The 13,205-nt window shown below is 34.6% G+C and overlaps 1 protein-coding gene across 1 annotated transcript in view; it reads left to right on the top strand.

Annotated features, from left to right (window-relative positions):
* tgfb5 (transforming growth factor, beta 5) overlaps positions 1-3,532 on the top strand; it is a 164,213-nt gene extending 160,681 nt beyond the window's left edge. Inside the window, exon 7 of the mRNA XM_062044235.1 lies at positions 2,983-3,532. Within this exon, the coding sequence (XP_061900219.1) occupies positions 2,983-3,141 (159 nt within the window). The 3' untranslated portion in view covers positions 3,142-3,532. The remainder of the gene's footprint in view (positions 1-2,982) is intronic.
* The last annotated feature ends 9,673 nt before the right edge of the window (positions 3,533-13,205 follow it).

Raw genomic sequence — 13,205 nt, 5'->3', positions numbered from 1 at the left:
AAAGTTGACTTTGGAATATTTAGGAGCGAGGACATTTCACGAATGGATTTGTTGCACAAGTGGCATCCTGTGACAGTTCCACGCTGGAAATCACTGAGAGCGGCCCATTCTTTCACAAATGTTTGTAGAAAGTCTCCATGCCTAAGTGCTTGATTTGATACACCGGGCCAAGTGATTAAGACACCTGATTCTCATCATTTGGATGGGTGGATGTATGTATGTATATGTATATATATATATGTGTGTGTATATATACTGTATGTATATATATATATATGTATATATATATATGTGTGTATATATATATATATATATATATATATATATATATATATATATATATATATATATATATATATGTATATATATATGTGTGTGTATATATATATATATATATATATATATATATATATATATATATATATATATATATATATATATATATATATATATATATATATATATATATATATATATATATATATATATATATATATATATATATGGTTACTTTTCATGCAAATTTTTTAGCCCAATGCGGTCCTCCAGTCAAAAAGTTTGGACACCCTGGAGGCCCCTCTGTCATCTCCTCTTAGTAAATCCAAAAAGAACTTGATAGCGTTCACTTCTTTGTTGGCTAGGAGACTCATTGTGCTAAAGTGGAATGCTGCAGCGCCTCCCTGCCACACCCGCTGGATTAGAGATGTACTTTATTCCCTTCAATTGGAGAAAATTAGGCTGAAGTTTCCGGAAGTCTGGGGTGGATTCCTTAAAGATGTAAAAGAGGCGGATCTCAAATTGAAAAGTAGATAATTGATGAGCCTTTTGTCTGCTTTTGTGTATTGCTGCACCGCGTTGGGGTCACTCAGGAGTGCAGTTTGACTGATGCATGTTTACAAAAAATGATTTTCAAGGTAAAAGTTGATTTCCATGACAAAAAATGATTTTCAAGGTAAAAGTTGATTTTCATGACAAAATATTATATTCAAGGTAAAAGTTGATTTTCAAGGAAAAATATTATTTTCAAGGTAAAAGTTGATTTTCATGGAAAAAAATTATTTTCAAGGTAAAAGTTGATTTTCATGACAAAAAATTATTTTCAAGGAAAACAATTATTTTCAAGGTAAGAGTTGATTTTTAAGACCAAAAATTATTTTCAAGGTAAAAGTTGATTTTCAAGACAACAAATGATTTTCAAGGAAAAAGTTGATTTTCAAGGAAAAAGTTGATTTTCAAAAATAATTTTTTGTCTTGAAAATCAACTTTTACCTTTAAAATCAACTTTTACCTTGAAAATAATTTTTTGTCTTGAAAATCAACTTTTACCTTTAAAATCAACTTTTACCGTGAAAATAATTTTTTGTCTTGAAAATCAACTTTTACCTTTAAAATCAACTGTTACCTTGAAAATAATTTTTTGTCTTGAAAATCAACTTTTACCTTTAAAATCAACTGTTACCTTGAAAATAATTTTTTGTCTTGAAAATCAACTTTTACCTTTGAAATCAACTTTTACCTTGAAAATCATTTTTTGTCTTAAAAATCAACTATTACCTTGAAAATCATTTTTTTCCTTGAAAATCATTTTTTTCCTTGAAAATCAACTTTTACCTTGAAAATCATTTTTTTGTCTTGAAAATCAACTTTTACCTTGAAAATCATTTTTTGTCTTGAAAATCAACTCTTACCTTGAAAATTATTTTTTTCCTTGAAAATTATTTTTTGTCATGAAAATCAACTTTTACCTTGAAAATAATGTTTTGTATTGAAAATCAACTTTTACCTTGAAAATAATTTTTTGTTTTGAAAATCAACTTTTACCTTGAAAACCATTTTTTGTCTTGAAAATCAACTTTTACCTTGAAAATAATTTTTTGTCTTGTAAATCAACTTCTACCTTGAAAATAATGTTTTGTCTTGAAAATCAACTTTTACCTTGAAAATAATTTTTTGTCTTGAAAATCAACTTTTACCTTGAAAATTATTTTTTGTCTTGAAAATCAACTCTTACCTTGAAAATGTTTTATTTTCTTGAAAATCATTTTTTGTCATGAAAATTAGCCTTTACCTTGAAAATCATTTTTTGTCTTGAAAATCAACTTTTACCTTGAAAATCTTTTTTTTTTTGAAAATCAACTTTTACCTTGAAAATAATGTTTTGTCTTGAAAATCAACTTTAACCTTGAAAATTATTTTTTGTCTTGAAAATCAACTTTTACCTTGAAAATAATGTTTTGTCTTGAAAATCAACTTTTACCTTGAAAATAATGTTTTGTCTTGAAAATCAACTTTTACCTTGAAAATAATGTTTTGTCTTGAAAATCAACTTTTACCTTAAAAATCAACTTTTACCTTGAAAATCATTTTTTGTCTTGAAAATCAACTTTTGACTTGAAACGCACTCTCAAAGTGCTACAAAGTATAAAAAAAATAGACAGTTTGAATATATAATAGAAAATTAAAATACAAATGAAAACATGATAAACACTAGATAAAACAGAAACATAGATACAAATAGAAATACAAGCATAAAAGCAGTGTATTTAAAAACAAGAAGGCAGAGAAATTGGATAAAAGCTGTGCTAAAAAGGTGGGTTTTTATTTTATTTTAGGTATACTTTTTGTGGGCGGAAAAAAATAACATTTGACGTGTTTGATTGAAAGATTCCAATAAACAAATGTTTGAAAAGAAGTATTTATGTTGAATCAAGAAATGATTATGAGTGGAATCGTTGCCAAAGGTTGACTTGCTCTGTTGTTTGGACAATAGTCACATTGTGTGTGGCATCACTTCAAGGTAGCTTTAAGGCAAACACTGACTACTCTAAAGTCCCTTGGGAGGACACCAGCTATGACAAGAAGCCGTGAGTGTGGTCAAACAAGCAGGAGTTCCACTGGAATGACCTCGGAGGAGGAAAAAAATAGACGCCTGTGGCCAAGCTGACATGAAAAAAAGCTGAAATATGCTTTTGTTGTTTCAAGATTCTGCCGCTGTACAACAAACTCAACCCGGAAGCCTCGGCCTCGCCTTGCTGCGTCCCCCAGGACCTGGAGCCCCTCACCATCATGTACTTCATCGGCCGCTCGCCCCGCGTGGAGCAGCTCTCCAACATGGTGGTGAAAACCTGCAAGTGTCGCTGACGGGGACCATCCCCCGCATCAACTTCCTGTAAATACATCTGCTCTCGCCCGTGCCGTTTTGCCCCGGACCTTGGCGAGATGAAGAAAGAGGAGCCGTGTCCCAGCCCGGGTCCTCCCTGGCTGCCAGCGCCCTGTGGTCCCCCAAGTCTGCCCGCCCGGCGTAAACAGGATGTGAACGCTTTCCACACAGCTTCCATTTTAAGACCTGGCCCCGCCTCCTTCTGGCGTTTGTGGCGGGAGGACAGACGTGGGCGGGGCGATATTTGTCGTCCTCCTTTTTATGTTTTTTTTTATTCATTATTCTCTAAAAGTGTCCACTCGTCATTTTTCCTCGCTTCTGGCCAATGTTGGCGAGAAAGTGGAAATAAAAGAAAAACATCCACAGGCTTCATTTTTAAATATAGACTCTGGTATGCCAGCGGTTTTACTCTGTGTGTGTGTGTGTGTGTGTGTGTGTGTGTGTGTGTGTGCGTGTGTGTGTGCGCGTGTGCGTGTGTGTGTGTGCGTGTGTGTGTACGTGTATTTCTATCCTTGAGACACGAAGAAGGAAAAGTAGCTTCCATATGAGGAGGTGTGAACAAGTGATGGCAAATCATGGTCCCAATAAGGGCAGCTGTGGCTACAAATGTAGCTTACCACCACCAGGTGTGAATGAATGATGGGTTCCCACTTCTCTGTGAGCGCTTTGAGTATCTAACAATAGAAAAGCGCAATATAAAATCGAATCCATTATTATTATTATTATTATTATTATTAATAACATTGCATCTAATAGAGAGTCAAAAACTAGAGTCCGTGAACATTGCTCCAAAGTCAGGATTGTTTTGTTGATTTAATGTACATACAAAAGTAAACATTGACAGGTGCAAAGGCAGCAATATATGATCAAACAAGACGGCAGCTAAAGAAGGACTTCCCTATTAATCCCCCCCAAAAACCCCCAGTGATTTTACCACTTCCGGTTCTGACGTAAGACAACCCATATGTGACCATAGGATGAACTAATACACTATGGAAATCCATCAAAATGAGGGTGGTCCCAAAAAGGAGGGATTTTTCAAATTGACTGTGTCGGTTTTAAAAGTGCTCCCCCTCTCGTCAACATATGAAATAACAAGTGTGTGTAAGAAATTGAAATGTGCCTCCTTTGGCCAAATTTTTTAAAAATATGTATATAGAGACATACTGTAATAACTTAGTAAATAATGAAGATTAAAAAACAATTACAAACAAGAAATACAAATAAATGAACTAAAAGCAGTCTTATTCTTACAATGTGTCGACTTTTTTCTTATAAAATTGGGAATATTCTTTCTGTTTCTGAAATATTGCATTATTTTCTCGTAAAATTATTACTTTTTTTTGTAAAATTATTACTTTTTAATGCAAAATTCTGACTTTTATCACAATATTGCCCAATTATTTTGGTGTTCTTGTAAAACGGTGACATTTTTTGAGTAAAATTTTGACTTTTGTCATAATTTCCCCAAGTAAAATTCCGATTATTATTATAATATTGCCAAAAAATTTTTAGTTTTCTTATAAAACTGTGACTTTTGTTGAGTAAAATTACGACAATTTTCATAAAATTGCCGAAATTTTAAGCTTTTCTTGTAAAATTGCGACTGTTATTGAGTAAAATTCCAACGTTTATCATAATATTGCACAAATGTTCAGTTTTTCTTGTAAAATTTTGACTTGCGTTGAGTAAAATTAGGACTTTTATTATAATACTGCCAAAATTTAAAGTTTTTCTTGTGAAATTGTGACCTTTTTCTTGTGAAATTCCAACTAATTTTTCACAATAAGCTTTTTTTTTTCAAATTGACTGTGTGTAGCTTTTAAAAGTGCTCCCCCTCTGGTCAACATATGAAATAACAAGTGTGTGTAAGAAATTGAAATGCGCCCCCCTTTGGACAAAATTAATTTAAATAAATATGTATATAGAGACATACTGTCATAACTTGAAGTAAATAATGAAGATTAAAAACCAATTACAAACAAAAAATACAAATAAATAAACTAAAAGCAGTCTTATTCTTACAATGTGTCGACTTTTTTCTTATAAAATTGAAATATTTTTTCTGTTTCTGTAATATTGCAAAATTTTCTCGTAAAAGTATTACTTTTTTTATGTAAAATGATTACTTTTTAATGCAAGATTATTACTTTTATCACAATATTGCCCAATTATTTTGGTGTTCTTGTAAAACGGCGACGTTTTTTGAGTAAAATTTTGACTTTTGTCATAATTTCCCCAAGTAAAATTCCGATTATTATTATAATATTGCCAAAAAATGTTTAGTTTTCTTATAAAACTGTGACTTTTGTCGAGTAAAATTACGACAATTTTCATAAAATTGCCAAAATTTTAAGCTTTTCTTGTAAAATTGCGACTGTTATTGAGTAAAATTCCAACGTTTATCATAATATTGCACAAATGTTCAGTTTTTCTTGTAAAATTTTGACTTGCGTTGAGTAAAATGAGGACTTTTATTATAATACTGCCAAAATTCAAAGTTTTTCTTGTGAAATTGTGACCTTTTTCTTGTGAAATTCCAACTAATTTTTCACAATAAGTTTTTTTTTTTCAAATTGACTGTGTGTAGCTTTTAAAAGTGCTCCCCCTCTGGTCAACTTATGAAATAAGTGTGTGTAAGAAATTGAAATGCGCCCCCCTTTGGACAAAATTAATTTAAATAAATATGTATATAGAGACATACTGTCATAACTTGAAGTAAATAATGAAGATTAAAAACCAATTACAAACAAAAAATACAAATAAATGAACTAAAAGCAGTCTTATTCTTACAATGTGTCGACTTTTTTCTTATAAAATTGAAATATTCTTTCTGTTTCTGTAATATTGCAAAATTTTCTCGTAAAAGTATTACTTTTTTTATGTAAAATTATTACTTTTTAATGCAAGATTATTACTTTTATCACAATATTGCCCAATTATTTTGGTGTTCTTGTAAAACGGTGACATTTTTTGAGTAAAATTTTGACTTTTGTCATAATTTCCCCAAGTAAAATTCCGATTATTATTATAATATTGCCAAAAAAAATTTAGTTTTCTTATAAAACTGTGACTTTTGTCGAGTAAAATTACGACTCTTTTCATAAAATTGCCAAAATTTGAAGCTTTTCTTGTAAAATTGCGACTGTTATCGAGTAAAATTCCAACTTCTTTCATAATATCGCACAAATGTTCAGTTTTTCTTGTAAAATTTTGACTTGCGTTGAGTAAAATGAGGACTTTTATTATAATACTGCCAAAATTCAAAGTTTTTCTTGTGAAATTGTGACCTTTTTCTTGTGAAATTCCAACTAATTTTTCACAATAAGCTTTTTTTTTTTCAAATTGACTGTGTAGCTTTTAAAAGTGCTCCCCCTCTGGTCAACTTATTTTGCTATATAGAGGATCTTTGAGTGATATTTTTGTAGCAGCTTCCTTAAAAACAGGACTGCACTCCTGTCATATAGAGGATCTCCGAGTAGTGTTTTTGCAGGAAGTCCCTAAAAACAGCAGACCCCTCCTGTCATATAGAGGATCTTTGAGTAGTATTTTTTGTGGCAGGTCCTTGAAAAAAGCAGAGCACTCCTGTAATATAAAAGATCTTTGAGTTGTATTTTTGAAGCAAGTTCCTTAAAAACAACACTGCACTCCTGTGCTATAGAGGATCTTTGAGTATTTTTGCAGAGGGTCCTTGAAAACAGCAGAGCACTCCTGTCAGGATCTTTGACTAGCACGAACTGGAGCTGTGATGTCCAACTCCAACTGACCATATTTGACTAATGTTTTTGTTGAAGGTTTTCATTAAAGAAACAGCACCAATATTTAATAGAGGATCTTTGTGTAGCGTTTTGAGATTATGTCCTTAAAAACAGCAGTGAACTCCATATAGAGAATATTTGAGTGGTGGTTCCTATACACTATATATGTCCTTAAAGACAGCAATGCACTCCTGTTATGTATAGGATCTTTGAGTAGTGTTTCTTATACACTATATATGTCCTTAAAAACAGCAATGCACTCCTGTTATGTATAGGATCTTTGAGTAGTGTTTCTTATACACTATATATGTCCTTAAAAACAGCAGTGCACTCCTGTTGTGTAGAGGATCTTTGAGTTGTTTAATATCCACCATGTCCTTAAAAACAGCAGTGCACTGCTGGTATATAGAGGATCTTTGATTAGTACTTTTTCAGTAGCTTCTTAAAAACAGCAGTGAACTCCTGTTGTATAAAGGATATTTGAGTAGTGTTTCTTATACACTATATATGTCCTTAAAACAGCAGTGCACTCCTGTTGTATAGAGGATCTTTGAGTTGTTTAATATCCACCATGTCCTTAAAGACAGCAATGCACTCATGTTATGTATAGGATCTTTGATTAGTGCTTTTTCAGTAGGTTCTTAAAAACAGCAGTGCACTCCTGGTACATAGAGGATCTTTGATTAGTGCTTTTTCAGTAGGTTCTTAAAAACAGCAGTGACCTCCTGTTATATAAAGGATCTTTGAGTAGTGTTTCTTATACACTATATATGTCCTTAAAAACAGCAGTGCACTCCTGTTGTATAGAGGATCTTTGTGTTGTGTTTAATATCCACTGTGTTCTTAAAGACAGCAATGCACTCCTGGTATATAGAGGATCTTTGAGTTGTGTTTAATATCCACTGTCCTTAAAAACAGCAGTGCACTCCTGCAATATAGAGGATCTTTGATTAGTGCTTTTTCAGTAGGTTCTTAAAAACAGCAGTGCACTCCTGTTATATAAAGGATCTTTGAGTAGTGTTTCTTATACACTATATATGTCCTTAAAAAACGCAGTGCACTCCTGCAATATAGAGGATCTTTGATTAGGGCTTTTTCAGTAAGTTCTTAAAAACAGCAGTGCACTCCTGTTATATAGAGGATCTTTGAGTTGTCTAATATCCACCATGTCCTTAAAAACAGCAGTGCACTCCTGTTATATAGAGGATCTTTGAGTTGTTTAATATCCACTACGTCCTTAAAAACTGCAGTGCACTCCTGTTATATAGAGGATCTTTGATTAGTGCTTTTTCAGTAGATTCTTAAAAACAGCAGTGAACTCCTGTTATATAAAGGATCTTCGAGTAGTGTTTATTATACACTATATACAGTAAGTCCTTTAAAACAGCTGTGCATTCCTGTTGTATAGAGGATCTTTGAATTGTGTTTAATATCCACCATGTCCTTAAAACAGCAGTGCACTTTTGTCTTTTAGAGTATTTTTGAGTAGAATTTTAGCTGTAAAACAAAAATAAACAAAGAAATATTAAGACTGTGGACCTCTTTCAACCTTCAACCACATTCTTGGTTATTCAATTTAAAAAAATAATTTCTAAAAGCGTCCAACAAATTTGTACTGTGATTACATTTCAAATCAAAATAAAGTACAGACACACACGTTTATTGTTGCAGTTTAATAAATAAAAAAAACTTGTCTTTATAATTGGTTTTAATCCGAGAAATGAAGAAAACCGTTTTATTGTATATTTTTTATACCCCAACTAAAATGAATGTGAATTGTTGCTTTGCTGTGTTTCACACCTCAAATAAAACAGGTTTTCAAAATAAAATGTCGATAAGACCAAATGCAGATCCTGCTGGGAGGCCAGTTTGTTTGGATTGAAGCTTTCATCCACGCTACTTGTTCAAATGAATGACGTTGACCTAAAAACACATCCGAGTGTGCGCGGAGAAAAGGGAGAGCGTGTGGTGAGGACCCCCCCTCCCTCCCTTACCCCCTCCCTGAGTAAACTGGGCCCAGCATCTGTTTGTCTTTCCCACTTAACGACCTCTTGCTATATCCAACCTCTACTTATTCCTCACGCTGGCTGCCGCCGGCCTTGGCAGGAGCGTGTGCCCTGGCCCTGGGAGGAGCGTGTGCCCTGACCCTGGGAGGAGCATGTGCCCTGACCCTGGGAGAAGCGTGTGCCCTGGCCCCCAGCACATTCCGTCACGTATTGTGTGCACTGGAAGCTGCTTTGCATGAAATGTGTGGCCACTCCTTTTAGAGGGGGGCCTCAGTGACGTAACCAGGGACCTCCCAAATAACTAGAGGAGCACATGGGCGGGACTTTAGAGCGTAGGTTGGTTCTGTAACTAGAGTACAGCCCAAAACGTCTCTCCTCATTGAGCTAGATTGAACTCTGTCTCTGCATGATTCCTTGCTTCTTGTCTTGTTTAATAGATGTCATCAGGGTTTGAACCTGACAGCAATCTACTAAAAAAAGTTTCAATCAATCCAACCAGCAGCAGCGGTGAGGAGCAGAAACTTCCCGTTTTAACCACACGAGGGCGCCGTGGCGCAGGTCAGAACCGCAGGTTAGTGCAGCTCGTAAGAAGGCCTATTTATGCACCAAGAAGTCGTATAGTTCGTCAAACGTGTAATCTGCACATTTTTATTGCTGAAGTGAAAATACAAACAACGTGACAACAACAAAAAGTTTCATACTTTTATTTTTTTTTGCACATGAATCAACATGTCACGAGTTTTTAGAGTCTGCGTGACTTTCGTCCTTTTCCAGGCCGCGGTCAGCCCATGATGAAATGAGTGTGGCTTCTCGACTCTATAACGCCATAAAAAGCGCAGCCGTCATGAAATAAATCCTCTTCTCGATGCTGCTGACTAAGCAGAGCGTGCAGCCAGCGTTCACCCACGCGGCGAGTTCAACGAGGTCAGCACGGATGCGGCAAAACACAACATGTCGGACTACTTTGACTTTTCTTCTTTTTTTTAAAAACCGTAAATACATGCTTTTATTTTACATTACGCCGAGAGGCGATCGTGTACATCAGGGGTGTCCAAACTTTTTCCACTGAGGGCCGTACACGGAAAAATTTAAGCATGCGGGGGCCATTTTGATATTTTTCATTTTCAAACCTTAACAAAATATATGGATTTTTTTTTTTTTTTTAACCTTTAGGGCTCCCAGGGTCTATAAAGGGTCTCAGTCATTAAACTGTTAAAAATAAGTCAAATTATTATTTTTTATTATTATTTAACGCTTACAGTAAATCTCTATATATATATATATATATATATAGCTCGGTTGGTAGAGCGGCCATGCCAGCAACTTGAGGGTTGCAGGTTCGATCCCCGCTTCCGCCATCCTAGTCACTGCCGTTGTGTCCTTGGGCAAGACACTTTACCCACCTGCTCCCAGTGCCACCCACACTGGTTTGAATGTAACTTAGATATTGGGTTTCACTATGTAAAGCGCTTTGAGTCACTTGAGAAAAAGCGCTATATAAATGTAATTCACTTCACTTCACTATATCAACTTGAGGTTGATATAAAGTAAAAAAAAAAAAAAGGTTTTCTGTCAAAGACAACTTTGCTTTTTATAGTAAAACTGAAATATGCAGTATTTAGTAATTAGAGCCTTAAAAGTTAAATAATGCAGGACACCATTGATTTTAAGTCTTTAATATTTTTGAGTAATCACAGTGAAAAATTTAATAAAATCCTACTAAATATATTTGGGATCCAAAAGGTCCCCCACTCATAAAGTGATACATTTTTATTAGTTTTTTTAAAAACTTTTAACACTTAAATTACGAGATCAACTTCAGATATATCTGTCGATTTTACGTTTGAACTATTATTTTGTTTGTTTTATGCTCTTTTGTCAAATAAAACTTTGATGTTTTTATATGGCAACCACACAATATATGCAATATTTTTTCCACATAAAGCATTTTAAAGTTATACTTTTTAAGTAATAATTCCTTATAACATAGATTTTTAGTCTTTTTTTTAAATTTTTTAGCAGTGGCAAAAAAAAGAAAAAGAAACAAAGACAAAAGAAAAAAAAAACAGCCTGCATGGCAGCTTTGTGTCAACATTGCAACTTTTTCTTGTTAGATTTCCCCTCATTCCACTTTTTTTTAATTTTTGCAATATTATGAATTTTGCAATTTTTGCAGAATGTGTGGCGGGCCGGTAAACAATTAGCTGCGGGCCGCAAATGGCCCCCGGGCCGCACTTTGGACACCCCTGGTGTACATGGATGTTATATCATGTATATTTTTTATTTTTTTATTTTGTAAACTTTTATTTATAAATTTCAACATTTACAAACAGTTGAGAAATAATAATCAAAGTAAGTACAAAAACAGTACAGGGGGGGGGGGGGGTTGTAAATTAAAAGTAACTAAAATAGAATGCAAAATATATATTTAAAACAAACAAACAAAGTGCAAAGCTCACTCAATTTCAGTAAAAAACTTAAATTTGGAACACAGCATCATTGTTTTCACAGCTTTTTGGTTGTTGGAGAGTTCTAATTCTTTTTAAAAGGCACAAAAAACAGGTCCGGTGTTGAGAAACTTACATTTATGAATGTTGGAGCCAAAATTCCTTATTTGTTTATATTGTTTTTATTTTATTTTCTCTAAATTGATTGTTGGGTTCAGCATGTTTAATTTCCTTTTTTGGCAGACTGCTACACTCACTTCCTGTTAAGAACCAGGAAGTATTGACGGGGGAGGGGACTGTTGCTATGGTGCGGTTACCATGGTAGCCTCCATAAATTAGGTTCAGGTGTGAGCTCGGGCAGGGCGATTGGAGGACAAACAGTTTTCGACCGTGTTCGTGTTTGTGACGTGACGTGTCGTGTCTTGCCGTGACAATGCGCCATTCAAAGTTAGCATACTTTATGTTATATAACTTACATTTGATTTAATTTAGATAGCTGGAATAAACGGATTGTCATATCCAAACACAGTTCTACAGTACTGGACATTCTATCAATTACACGCGTCAAACTGGTCAACACAGTCGCCCTCGGTACCAGCCCAAAGGTAAGGGCTGTACATTAAGTCGAAAACTTTAGTCTTCTTTCGTTTTGGAAAAGGACTTAAGTTTCAATGTCAGTAAGACACACAGTGGACACTTCATTAGGAACAGGAAGTAAATAGACTGCAAGCAGCGCGCAGTGTGTGCACCTGGAGCGCACACTGGGGCGGTGTTTAGCCACAGGCCGGGCTGTTTCGCCTCCTTTGGACCAGGAGAAGAGCGGACGGGATCGTCGTTTGGAGCCAGGAGCAACGCAGCGACAGGCAGACGGAGGACGCCGTGCTGATCAAGCGTCCGCTGCGCGCAGCAAGTATATGCCGCGCACCAAATCAAATCCCATCTGAATTCTAAACAAAATAAACATATTTATTCTATGGAATTTTGCAATGCAACTTTGAGTGACAGTGACAACAAGCGGCCCTAACGGTGTTCGTCAACACCGTTCAATTGAACACCGTTCAATTATTGTAACGTCTATCGAGATGCTTCGAGGACAGGAATTATATCCATCACTTTATTGAACAAAACTGTTTATATTCGGACATAACCACACCAAAAACATGAGTAAAACAATTCTATCTGGAAAAACTAGTCATTTTCTGCCGTACAAACCAGGCCAAAACCAACTTGTCATCTGTCACCAACACGCATAGCACTAAACCACTGGTGCGTTTAAGGCCACACAAAAAGTCGGACAACTCAAACACCACACAAAGTTACACTATGACTCCTCAGTCATACGTGTGCTTATTTTACTGTCATTTATTATTAATGTTAATTTATATATATTAGTCATGGAATGCTGTTACACACACTATGTTGAAGTATTACTATTATTATTATTATTATTATTATTATTATTATTATTATTGTTTATCTTACGGTATATATCAAAAATAATATTGAGCAAAATTTAATTGAAATATTGTCGATGTGGCCCTCCAGCAGTGCTCGGGTAGCTCATGCGGCCCCCGGTAAAAATTAATTGCCCACCCCTGCGTTAGTGGGTATTTTCTATGATGTTTTGTGCATGATTGCAACCCGTTCGTGGGTACATTTCAATTACAAGGTGGTGTTTTATGATTCCTCGTGCAAGCCCGTTCGTGGGTGAGGTTTGATTTGAACAAATGCAAATTAATAATTGCGGGTTTTGATTTTTGGTGTTTTGACTGACATTAACAAGGTTTCCATATATTTGATTTGATTTTGAATTTGTGGGTTGTGTATAATCATG

This window comes from Entelurus aequoreus, linkage group LG04 (assembly GCF_033978785.1).
Source record: "Entelurus aequoreus isolate RoL-2023_Sb linkage group LG04, RoL_Eaeq_v1.1, whole genome shotgun sequence".
Taxonomy (NCBI): domain Eukaryota; kingdom Metazoa; phylum Chordata; class Actinopteri; order Syngnathiformes; family Syngnathidae; genus Entelurus; species Entelurus aequoreus.
This window is presented reverse-complemented; position numbering and strand designations above follow the sequence as displayed.